Source organism: Eurypyga helias, unplaced genomic scaffold, assembly GCF_000690775.1.
Source record: "Eurypyga helias isolate BGI_N326 unplaced genomic scaffold, ASM69077v1 scaffold48006, whole genome shotgun sequence".
NCBI lineage: Eukaryota > Metazoa > Chordata > Aves > Eurypygiformes > Eurypygidae > Eurypyga > Eurypyga helias.
The window spans coordinates 6,067-19,119 of NW_010259411.1; the positions used below are offsets into that span (position 1 = coordinate 6,067).

At 36.7% G+C, this 13,053-nt stretch overlaps 1 protein-coding gene across 1 annotated transcript; it reads right to left on the bottom strand.

Annotated features, from left to right (window-relative positions):
• Window positions 1-575: 575 nt before the first annotated feature.
• Window positions 576-12,107, bottom strand: LOC104511871 (A disintegrin and metalloproteinase with thrombospondin motifs 6-like). Its single transcript, XM_010154650.1, has 4 exons — window positions 11,909-12,107; window positions 7,941-8,117; window positions 7,234-7,390; window positions 576-1,228 (listed from the first exon to the last, which is right to left on the bottom strand). The coding sequence occupies exons 1-4, from the start codon at window positions 12,062-12,064 to the stop codon at window positions 1,119-1,121; spliced, it is 600 nt and encodes a 199-aa protein (XP_010152952.1). The 5' UTR covers window positions 12,065-12,107; the 3' UTR covers window positions 576-1,118.
• Window positions 12,108-13,053: the final 946 nt, after the last annotated feature.

The following is a 13,053-nucleotide window of genomic DNA, read 5'->3' on the forward strand; positions in this document are numbered from 1 at the left end:
CTTCTGCTATGGTATCAAAGAAGGGAACATCTGGAATCCATTCTAGCTTTCAGCTTTGCAAAGGATTGTTGCTATTACACAGTAGGCTTATCTTTTGCACTGGAATTCCTTAGTTTTGGAGAATCAAAAGTAACATGTAAACCAGACATAGATGCCCACAAAGCTGTTTCTTCTTTGTGGCTGGTGTTGTAAACAAAAGCGAGCTGGGGTCAAAGTGTAAGTACTAAGCAACCTGTACGGTAGTAGTGAAGGACATGGCAATACGGTCCTCACCACTGTTGGAATCTACCTCCTCCATGATACTGAAGTATGTTCCTTTTCAGTGGAAATCTGAGCTTCACTTCTACAATGGTAAGATGGCTATAAACCTGCAACACAGATTTCATTTCATTTCATAGCACACTTGTATTTCATGCACCACTGCAATAACTGTTGCACCTCTTAAAACTAAGTCCCTCATGGTTGTTTCTATTTAGTATAGCTTTATATATGGCTCACAGCAGTGTTCAGGAAATATGGATTACTCTAAAGGGAATTAGGTGGAATGAAGGAAAAATAATTTTTTTTTCTTTTTAATTTCTGCTCCTTAAATAACATTTCCAAGCTCATTTTATAATTTAAACTGTGGTGCTGTGTAGTGAGATAAAATAGTTAACATTTTTAAGCTATGACTTAACATTTTTTGATTCTTCTTTACTTCCATAGTAGACCAAGTCATAACAGCTACATTTTAAACAGTTTTAAATACAAATGGATTCAGTGTCATTGCTAAGTCCATAATAAAAACTATTTTAATGGTCCAAGGAGGTAAACAGACTATTTGATTTAGTCAAAAGAACATAAATGTTCCACAGTAAGCTATTCTATATGTGTTGTGTGGATCTTTTCAATTTGGTATCCCCTTGTTAAACTGTGTCCAGCACTTTGGATTAATAAATCCCACTTCACAGAAGTTAAAATAATATTGAAATCCTGTCAGCTGGGGCTGACCAGTGGTTACATTTTCCACAGGGTAATGCATTTGCAAGGACGTCAATCTCATTCCGCTGTGTGGCTCTCTTCGATGGACACTCTTCCACAATGATAACAGCAAGGCACATTCTTGTGCTTTCTGGGGGTCAGTGTCCTTGGCAGGTCTTGCAGCACATCTGTCTGAAGTATGCTCGACTGCAGAACTTGAACTTCAGCACCAGTGGGCAATATGCCACTTTGTTCACATCTTTGCACTCTAATAATTAAGAGCATTAAAGAGAAAAAATTAGAAATAAAAACTAAAGTACAAAGAAAATTTGACATTTAACATGCTGCTTCTTTATCCACCCACCTTGCCCTCCTTACAACTCTTCTTTCTAGTCCAGCCTAGTGTACCCAATGTTTTTTAAAAAGCCATAAAAATGTTTGTAGGGCTTCTCTCCCAGATATTTAGAAGTGTGCCCACGTTGTCTTGGAAGAAATATCATTTACTGGGATAAATGATCCCTTTAGACAGCTAGGAAATGTGAGTCATTTTTCTTACTATACTTTTATAGCTTCTTTCTCAGGAGTTATTTTATCCATCCATGAGAGGTGGTCCAAAATCTAACACGATTTGCCCTATTTGGTACTATGCCTCTGCATTTGTAAGGACCCTTGAAATAGAATGTGCACTGCAGCTAACAAGGATGAAGAAAACGACGAGTTTTACCAGTAACGGCACTAATAGTCTGAGTTCAGTCACTGGACTGAACGGTGGATTATACATTCGGCTTGGTTCTACACATCCACAGTTTCTTTCATGCAGGAGGAAAAGTCATTTTTATGCCTGTCATATACACGTAAGAGATTTTTTTTCATAGTAGTATTTTCCCTATATGCCAGGCTCACTGCCTCAGCAGCCCGTGTAATACTGGCAGGTAACTCCCAGGAAGGGAGAACAGGAGCTAAACCACATGGAGGAAGCATTCCATCTTTTCCATCCCACACAGGTTGTATATAAAGTGACTTTTGGGGCACGTTACAGGACCACTACTGGAATATGTTGTGGTTCTCCTCTGGCTCAGCTTCCTTTCTGTAGAAAGAAGGTGGGAATAGGGAATGGAATAATTTGGTGCATGCCCAGTTCTTATTCTAATATAGCTGGATATACAGCTGTATCTGAGAATTCAGTGGTACACTACGGTTCCACAGCTCAGATGTTGCTGCTGCAGATTTCCTTTGCTCTGGAGTGACAGATGACTGACAGGGGATTTTTAGTTAAAAGAGTTTGCAGCTGCTTCCAGACTGATGTTAAAATAGGACTTTGGCAAGGAGCTTTGCTTTCCTAAGAGGAAGATGGAAGAGATATGTATGGAGAAAAAGTAAACCCCTGAAGTTCAAATTACAAAAATTAAGTGATGGGAAGAATGTAATTAGATTAATTTCTCAGAAAATTATTTGTCTCAAAAGACTGCTGTAAGCTTTTACCCTTTTAAGGTTGCATTTGATAGTGGCTTCCTCCTACAATCTTTCTCAAATTACAAGAACTATAAAGAAAATGTGAATAAAAAGGCGATGAGCTAGCAGTACTTTCATCATTACTGTATTTTGTGTTGATTTGGCATCTAGAAGTGACGACTGGAGGCCAGGATGCTGTTGCACCAAGGCCTGACAGAACAACAGTTCTTGACTGTAAGATGTCTGTAAGTCAAATATGAAAGAGACAACAGACAGACCAAACAGGTAAGAAAATGAAAAAGCAGTAGTGAAACAAAGACAATCAGCATGTTATGTCATGTCACTCAGCTACTCCTGTTTGTCTTCCTTCTACATACAATCTCCTAATACATTATTATTGCTCTAGAGCAGGCAGTTATGGACAGTGTGTCTGTAGCATCAAGTTATGTGCAGATGAGAATTTCTGGTATTTGAACCTAGGAGGCTGAAAATTAGTGAGGCTGAAATTCAGGGGCTGTACTGAATGGTATTTCTGGTGATGGCAATATGTCTGCTTTTAGCTAGATAAGTAGAGGTCATGAAATTATTTAAACTTCACTTCATTAACACAGATATAGTGATTTCACTGTCATTTTTTTACACCACTTACTCAATGTTTTATGTATTACTTTTCTAATTTTTTAATTCTCAATTTGTAAACAGAACTAGATACCAGGAGAAAAGACACTGGGGGTAGCTGGCTGAAATAGGCATATTTCTCTATCAGCAACCGCGCATTGGTCACTGTGTTTCAAAAACTCATCCCGAAAGAGGTCATGTATCTTCCAGAAATATTTCCGGTGCTTGTGTTTGTGAAGACTGGGAATACAGGAGAGACAGATGGTGAATTATAAATGAGGTGAGGTAAAATAATAAGGTTGACTTGATCTCAAAGAAATCTAAAAAGTTCACTCAATACCAAAAATAACCCTCACACACATTGTATTTAGTTCAATGCAGGTAAAGCCACTAACTGCATTTTTGCTAAAAGTGGGATTTGAAATCATCCTGTTTCATGTTTCTTTAAGTTATTCTTCCTCTTGACTAAACTGGACCGTGTTCATCCAGTGCCATTCGGACAGCAGTGAGACAATATTCTGAAAGTTGCCCACAACTTCTGTTTTAAAAATCAGTTTTGAAATGGATACGGTGGCTGAAGAAGTAGCCTATTCTTCATAGGACTGTGGTTGAATGGAAGAGGTTTAGCAGAGCCCTTTTTGTTCCTAGTTAGGTATTGTTAATAAGGTTCAGTAAGCTACATGTTTTAAACTCTCCCTTCCTGAACTTTGTGGCTACATCAGATGATATTATATTTAGTATCATGTTTCAGTAATAAAATCACAGAATATTACTATGCCTTCAGCTGAAGACTGCAAGGACATGTCACACAAAATGTAAGTAAAAATAAAATGGCATAAAATAGATAAAATAGTTTTTCAGGCAAAGTTTCAGATGGCCTTTAGCAGTCTAGATTCAACAGACATATGTATAGTTAAGGGAATAAAATAATCCTGAACACACTTCAAATTATGTGATATATGCTACCTGTAGTTCACTTCCAGCAGCAAATGTTACCCGAGCAGTTGCCCTCATCAGTGTCAGCCTGTCAAAACCACATCTACAATATCCTAAACCACGAATGAAGAGTTTAAAGAAAACAAAGAGCTAAAACAGATATAAAATGTGACAAGATATACGACAACTTTCTATTTCTGCATCCACATGATTTTGAGTTATTTTATGTAAACAACCCGTACTTTCCCCAAGAAAGTGTTTCCAAACTTGACTAAAGAGTGGCTCAAGCTTCCTCACAAACATGTATGTTCTTACCCTGGGTTAGCCAAGTTAAATTATCCAGAAATTGTTGAATGGGATCCATTAGCACCAGAGTTTGGCAAGTGAAGGGAACTGGGTTTGCTGGGTGGGGTTGAAATAGGAAAGGAATTCCCTCAGCTAGTCTGACCTTGCTGCAAACTCACGACCTGTTACTCAAGCTGCTCCCCTGCCACAGTGGAGCCCAAAGCACGAGGAGGTGCTACTAGGTGGCACGTGGACAAAGTTTCTGCGTGCAAGCAGGTATGTGCTGCTATGTGAAACCTTCCGTCTGAAAGACCCGAGTCTGTTCCTGAAACCCAAACACTGATGCACAGTTTACATCCCAGGGCACCAGGAGACAGAAGCAAGCGTACAGGCACAGTATGTCCCTCTCGCAAATAGATCCACAAGGAAACACCAGAACTTGAATATTGCTTTCTTAGAAAGTATTACTTTTCAAAAAATAGTTCTGCTCCTTAGGATTAGTTAGTACCTGAAATCTTAACAAGCTTTCCATCACCTCTAGTATGCTGAAAAAGATATGCCTCTCTGTTTAAAGGCTAACACTTCACTAACATGACTGGTGTCAGCCTCTTTTGTGTCTAAGAGGATTTTTTAAAGGCAGAAGATGTGCAAAACATTTATTCTGTAAAACCTCAGTTTGTGCTGCTTACATTCAGTATTTAATAGCAGCTCTGAAAAGCGTATAAATTAGAATATTTAGGAAACACTTGCAAAAGTATTGAAAAAATACCTTGAAGACAAAATTTCTGTCAAATTTTGGGATAGAGTACCTTCAACATTTCATGGATTGCAGCAAGGTTCTTCTGAAGGGATGTAGTTAATTTAAATTGCTAAATGAACTTTGAGATTACCTGTCCTTTTGAGCCATTTGAGCCCCTTTATCACAAATAATCAGTGGTTTCTAGTAAATACCTTCAATGTGGGACATAAGCAAAAATGGGATGCTAAGTGGCAATGTGTTGGGAACTGTATCTATTGGAAGAGGTTGTGCTGTATCCTCTTCCCCTTGATTCTTCCTAACTATGCTAATGAGGCTGCATGGCTGTCAGCAAGGAGCTGGCTCACGCCTGGCCCACTTAAGAGTGCCGGCCAAAGAGCTGAAGTCCATCTGGAACACTATGTAAGTGACTTTCAACATTTTCTATTTGAGAATCCCAAAAATCTTCCAGTGAAGGTGTAGGTTCTTGAAAAAACATGATTATCAAGAGGGTTACTTTTCATAGTTACCCTGCACAGTTTCACTGTAAGGAAGTCCATGGTTGCCCAATATACATAGTCCATACACAGAAAACCCGACAGTACTCACATATAGGAGATTAGCGTATTTTCCTGATGATATTGAAGAACTACTAACATAACGACTGTAAATAACAACATGACTTGGTCATCTTGAAATAAAGAAGAGACTGAGATGAAATCATGTCCACTTGAAAGTACTTTATTACCCTCCTTACTTGGGAAAAAGTTATCATCTGTGTTTGGACATAAAACACCATTTAGCCTTTGAGCTTTAAAGGGCAGAATATTACCCAGATTGATAATCATCACATAAAGATTACTCGAGAGCACTAAATATAAAAGTGGGAATTAAAATAACCAAGGAAAATTCTATTCTGAAGTTTTTCAAATTACAACATGGGATGATAAGCCTCTGTTTAAAATTAAAACTTCCAAGCAGTAAATTACAGTGCTCATAGACTGAATCATCAGTGTACTTCTGGGAAGATTTTAATATGTTCTCCTTTAACCACAGACATCGCCACTTGACAGATTTTTATGACAACTTTGAATCTATGGCATCAACGGTAATGGATACAGTAGGTATTGAATAAACATCAAACCAGGGTGAACTGTAGCATAAATTTGATGTTTTTAAAATTTAAAATCAGAGTATGTGTTCCATATAAATAGGATATTAAACCCTAATGTAGTTGGAGAAACTGTGTAAAAGATATTCCGTTATATACAGCACAGAGATTAGTAATGTTAAAGGGAGCAGCGCTAGTGACATTGCGATCAAGTGCTCAAATTTTATGTAATATCAAAATCTAAGGAATAACTGTTTCAAAAGAACTGTTATCACTGTATCTTTCTTGATTTTTTGGACGTGTGTGTTTTGGTAATTTTTTATTCCTCTTCCACACAAAATTAAATGCACTCGTCTAGTGAGCAACTATTCTAAATTTTTCCAATCAACGCAGAAACTTTATTTTTTTTACTGCCTAGAACTCCAATCTACTTTGAAGACAGTATTTCCTAATAGGTTGGCATGGATAACTTATGAGTTCAGATCTGGAGCCTTTCATAAGCATTAATAAGCTTATTTTGATATTATTATCTAATATATCCTCCAGCAAAAATACATTATGATGAAGCTAGTTAAAAGTCTGATTAAATCAGACTATATAATCTAAAAATACTGTAATTATTTCAAACAGGCATTATAAATCCAAGAAAATAAAAGTTAATTAGAAGAAGCTGACAGTAAGTCAAATTATAAGAACAGGCTTGTAGCACTGTGCAGCATTAAATCTGTGGCCCCAGCCTTTCAATGAGCATATAACTAACTACTTTTGCCACTACACTGTTATGTTAACCATTGATTGAGCAGGCAGAAAGTCAGTGGATGAGAACTATACCATGCTCCCTTGCTATTATGGACATTTCCATTGAACCAATAAAAAGACTGGAAAAACAATAGTGTTTTGTCCATGACTTAGCCCATACATTTTTAAGGGTGTTTTTCAAACAAAGGACCTGTATTCAGGTTTTTATTGACTTCACCTTTGAACTCTAATGACTAACTAGAAAATAATAGTAAAAAATTAATTCAAAGTCTGAGAGATGATGTCATGCAGACTTTTACTAATAAATTAAGGCACTAATAATGACTATGTCACTTTATTCTTTCCAGAATAAATGATATTAAGATGACAAACATACCTTCTGTGTTGGAAATGGGAGTACTGTCACATTTACTTTCACACTGCTGCATCGATGGAGGTCTAAGTGTTTCTGGACACTCACTGGATGCTTGTCCAGTGTATGAGAGGCACTGTACTGTTCTCATCTGTTGCCCATGACCACACTGTGCAGAACACTAAAAGTAAGAAATATAAAAAGTAAAACCACTTGCATCCAATTTTTAAATAAAACCCAAGCTAACAGGAAAGCAATCACAAACAGTACACAGGTGCAAATTTTAAAGACAAGAAGTATATGCAGAAATTTGGTTAATACAGAAAATTTGCATGAAACAGTTTAGAATTTTTGTCTATCTATCTTACTAAAATAGGAATTGGTTTTGTATTTCTACCACATTTCTCTAGAAAGTTAATTGTTTTAAAACCTTGCAACATTGCTGTATCCCAATATCCCTTCCAAAAAACCTGTAATGAGGCCTATTTAGTTTTTGAAAACATGCATACAGAAACTCATCCATGAGAAACTAGACTGCTGTCAGGAAATCCCTTATAGTTCAGCAGACAACTACCATTCCGAATCACATTTCAATCTGAGACAAACAGGGGAGAAACTTTTGTTTCAGCCTTGGGAACCACCTCTTACTCATTTCCAGTAACATCCTGTCCTGAGAAGGTGCTAATGCGTGAGAGACTAACAGCAATAAATACTTGTATGAACTATTTTACCTGTCCCCAGTCTCCAGTAACCCAGCGAGGAGGAGGACATCGACCTAAACTACAGCGGATGCGGACTGGCGGCTTGCTTTCCTCTTGGCATTGCGCAGCTGGGAAAGTTTTTAAAAGATCGCTGCTTTTGCACAGAACAATCCGATGTTTGAATCCTGGGCCACACTTTGGTGTGCACTGAGAAAATATTAATATAAAGAAATAATAAAAATCTCAGTAAAAAGTCAATGAAAATGTCAGAAATGTTATTATGGAAAACAGAAGAATATATTTATGATCTTACAGCTGAACTATAATAATGATTTTCCTAAGATAGCAATGATATTTTTATAATGTTTAGAAACACAAACAAGCTCACTGATGATTGCTTTATTAAATTCAATTTTTTATAAGTTTTAATTTCATAAAAGTAGATTTCCTTTGCTATTTATATTTAGGCTATGGTGATAGTATTTGTTTTTATACATAAGAGTCTTTAGGTTAGGTGTAAGAAAAGCACTTTGCTGCAGTGTAGAAAGGTTTGCTACATTTAGCACTATTATGAAACAAACTTGAGTGTGCATTTCAGAAATTAAAAGTAGAACCCTCTGTATTTAATATTACCTTAGTACTGTCCTTCTCCACCTCACTTACAAACTACTAAGCTACAATGAATACCTCTCTGCTCAATAAGCACACAGGAAGATAAGGGTGGCCTCCAGAGAAAGCAGACTATTCAGTTAGCAGTACTGTACCCTCCTCTACAATACATGCTTTTCTCACCTTTCCTGTTTAGATTTCAATTCTCTTTTCACACAGTTCTTGTTTTTCCTCTTTTTATCATTCCTCTGCTCATGGTAACAGCAAGCGGATAATAAAACAGTAATTTGAAAAGAAACAGGTCTGATGACCTCTGCTTTTCCTCCTCTTTCTTCATATTGCTTCCCCCTGCCTTCTCCTTCAGTTTTGCTACTATTAACTGTCATTTGCATTAACCCAACTGCAGAATGCAGAACAGGCAAGTACTAACAAAATTAAAGCTCAAGACCTTCCCCAAATCAGTCCCTCTGACTAAACACACACTTTAAGATTCACTGTGCCATTTCTAGGTTTCTTGAAGTCCTGATCTACATCGAGAAAAGTTGCTGAAAGAAACTGCTTTTCTACAGGTTTCAGGATATAAAGCTGACAACTGTTAATATAACTGTATGTTAAAAAAAAAAAAATCTGTTATCTTAAGCTGAATAAAAGTAGAGACAGACTGAAGTATAGTCTGGGAATGACTTATCTTTTCTATGATAGTAGATTACTAACAAAACCTGGTACAAATAACAGGAGATTCAGAATATAAGCAAAAGCATCTGTCTGATAAATGAATGAAAACAAAAAAGAATTCAGAAGTTCACATAATATTTTAGAAGATTTTTCTTTGAGATAAAAACTCACTAAAATGGCATTTCATTCATAATTCCTTACAAAACACAACCAGTTGTAAAGTACAGCAAATTGACACATTTATATATATAATGTATATAATAATAATTAAACAATTGTCTACAGAAGTAGTTTCTTCAGCTAAGAACAGATGGAGATTATACAAGTGTGAAATTCATACAGTAAGGAGATGAATGACAACTTCCATGGCAGGTCACAGCACGGTAACTTAACCCGCAAATATTACTACTTTTAAGTACTGCCATAATGCTTAGACTATTATTAACTAGTACTAGAGGGAGTCTCTGTTCTTGGAGAGACTAAAAATCTGTCTGGACAAGGTCCTGGATAACTGGCTCTAGGTGTCCCTGCTTGAGGAGGGGGGGTGGAACAAGGTGACCTCCAGAGGTCCCTTTCAACCTCAACCATTCTGTGATTTAATGAACTGTGTTACCTCTATTAACAAATTATGGCAACAGCTGTTCTGTACCACTTCTACAGGTGCTCACATTGATGCCAGTAGGCTTTCTGCTTTATGCAATGCATTTCCACAACCTGTAACAACTTTTGGAGCTAAAATTATCTGTGTATACCAAGAGATCTGTGCAACTACAGGCACACCAACGTTCTTTATAGTATCCAGTGATTCATCATTTACTTTGAATGAAAGACTGTTTACAGGCATGCAAGTACATAGAAAATGGGAAACAATGAATTGTGGGTATATCATTGGTAGATCATTCCCATTTATTCTGATGGTGTCTTTTTTTTTTTTTTTGGACAAAGTAAGTGGAACACTTCTAACCTACCTGGACTTCAGTAAAGTATTTGAAAGGGGAATGAAAACTGGGTAAACTTGAGATTTGAGAGATGCTACCTGCAAAGACCTTCTAGGATCAGTTGTATTTGTATTTCTGATTTTCATTCCAGTCTGCTTAATGATGTTCATACAAAAGTAGCTTCAGTTGTTCAGTGTTTCTGAAATTACCGAAACTAGCAGACAGTACAGGTCACTAACTGACCTTGATGCTACAGAGCTATGCTCTCAGAAAGAACTGGACAACCATGAAGACAATAACTGAAATGAAGTGAATTTTGGCAGTAGGACATGCAAGAGCATGCATTAAAAAAACCAAACCAAAACAAAAAAACCCAACAAAAACCCCCCAAAAACCCCACACAAAACAAACAAGCAAACAAAAACCCAACCAAAAAACTAACAACCAAGAAATGAAAAAAAAAGGAGTATAAAGATCTGGATATATTAACAGAGTGTAAGATGACTTTATGTAATCAAAACATGATCACTGTGGAACAGAAGCAGTTATTTAGAGCATACTGATACACCGTAGGTTATGGGTATTTTCAGGGGAGGCAGAAAACAAAAGTATCAGGGACATGTGAAACCTCCTCTGGAATAATATATACATTTAACTGTATTCATCATTCCCAAAAAGATGATTTCAAACTGAAACATGAAATCAGAATGTGATCAAGTTTACTTCATTTCTGATGAATGATAGCTGGAAAGGAAGAAGGACTGTTTCAGACAATAAAAGCCAGCAGCTATAAACTGACATGGAATATTAGAACACTACTGCAATTCAAAGATTAAAGTACAGGAATTGTTTTCCAATAAGCAGTGGGGCAAACACCCAGATTAACTAATTGTAAAAATAGTTTAATCAGTTTATGAAAGCAATTATATGATACAACTGCATTTGACAGCAAGGACACAGACATGGAAACTCCAGAAATCCTAACTTGTAAGTACTGGAAAGGGTATGTTCAGATAGGAAGTGGGGTGAGATGGGAGTTCAGGATAGCAAGGAGCTGAAAAAGCATAGAAACATTTTTGCACTCTGACTTGCATGTGATGCAGTTCCATTCAAATGTATTTGCCTTTCCTTTGAGCTGCACTGGTTCACATTCTTCAAATTTAATACTTGAATCAGTATAAGGTATAGTAAAAGCTTGCCTTATACTGTAGCAAGTATCACCATACTTAACGGAAGATGTTCTTCCTTTAGTAAGGAGAATACCAACTCTCAGGTCTGCCTCTTGAGGCAAGTGATGCTTGCTTCAAGAAAGGTGATGCTTTACATCAGCATGGTTACTTCAGGACGAAAAAAAAAAAAGGCAGTTTATTGTGGCTTCTGATACTTAAACCCATCATCTCTACTATTCAGCTATTTGCCTGTTCAAAAAACAATTGCTTTTTAATTTAAGACAATTATCTCATACCAAATGGCTATTCTAGGGATTTTTTTTGTTTGTTTCATTGGGTTTTTTACTAGTTTGCTATTCTATTTTGTATTTTACTATTTTTCTATTGTAATTAGTAAAACCAGGTCATAATCATTTGACAAAACAACAAAACTGACAACATAGAAGGAAAGAAAAAAGAAAAACCTGCTTCAATACTGTATCTACGAGGTTTTCAATTTCTTATTAATCCTTTACTTAGACAGCACTGATAGAAAAAGTCCTAATATTCAGTGGTCAGAACTCATTTCCTCTATTACCCATGAGCTAACATAGCAAAATTTCCTTACTTCTGACCAATCCAAAGCGACCCACTGTGGGGGACAGGACTGATTGTTACACGGCTCTTTTTCAACAGGCCGGTGTGTTAAACAGTTGGTATTGTCCAGTGTCTCCTCCTCAGAAGGTCCAATCTTTCTGATACAGAGAACTGTTCGTGAACGCATTCCTCCATCACAGGTCTTACTGCATTCTGACCAATCCCCTATAAACCATCTGGATAGAAAAAGTTAGGAGACTCAGTTAATGCATTTCAGAAACAGGGTAGATAATTGCACAAACCCAGAATCCAAACAGTTTGAATTACTAAACCTAAATCGTTGTGAACAATACACGTATTCACAGTGAAATAAAGTAGAAACTTATGGGTCTTTTTACTGAACATTTCAATTTATGCCTCACTGCAATCGTATCTTCCAATAATAATACTACTTTGTATTTTTCTAGGGCAGCAGTTTCCACCCTTGGCTATACTAGCTAGAAAGGAGCCTGTTGAGCCCAACAAAACTGCAGCTATTTAAGTAGATTTGTACTGGACTTGCCTGAAATTATTTCTCTGAAAGTGGTTTGCAACTGGAAATGATTGGGAACCACTGCTGTAGGTTACAGCACAAGTTAAAAGTCAAGATAGTTGCCTCTCTAGTATCATTACAATAAAATAATTTGATCTCAAAATTGGGCTGAGAGTTAATTCTCATCTGACTATGAAACACTTCTAAATTTTTTTATAAAAGGCCATACAGAAATGCAAGTAAAGCAAACACTAGTAAAACATGAAATCATCATATATAAAATGACCTCAACAATATTTTAAAAATTTAAACTACTGCATGATAGCTGCTAGAGGGAACTTCTGAGAGTTTGCACGTACGTAGTAGAAGCCAGGAGCTGTCTTTAGACTACTTTGTGTTGCCACAGAGGTTAAGGCAGTTGTTAACTTGACTGTAATCTTTTGGGTTTTAGGTTTATGGCTTTTTTTTTTAATTTTTTTTTTTTAGTACTGATGAATGGTTAATGCAGCTCAATTCACTGGAAACACCTCTTCACACTGTTGAGCACGCTGGGTCTTCAATATTTCATATGCTGATTAGATGGACTCACCTGAATCATCCGTGCAAAGGATGAAGGTGAAGTCTAGTATGTTATCACATGTTGC

Excerpts from the sequence above, each read along its gene's own strand:
- LOC104511871 (XM_010154650.1), bottom strand. The coding sequence starts at position 12,064 with ATGCGTTCACGAACAGTTCTCTGTATCAGAAAGATTGGACCTTCTGAG. Across the intron at positions 8,118-11,908 it reads TCGCTTTGGATTGGTCAGAA|TGCACACCAAAGTGTGGCCC; the intron begins GTAAGGAAATTT and ends ATATTTTCTCAG. Across the intron at positions 1,229-7,233 it reads TCCCATTTCCAACACAGAAG|AGTGCAAAGATGTGAACAAA; the intron begins GTATGTTTGTCA and ends CTTAATTATTAG.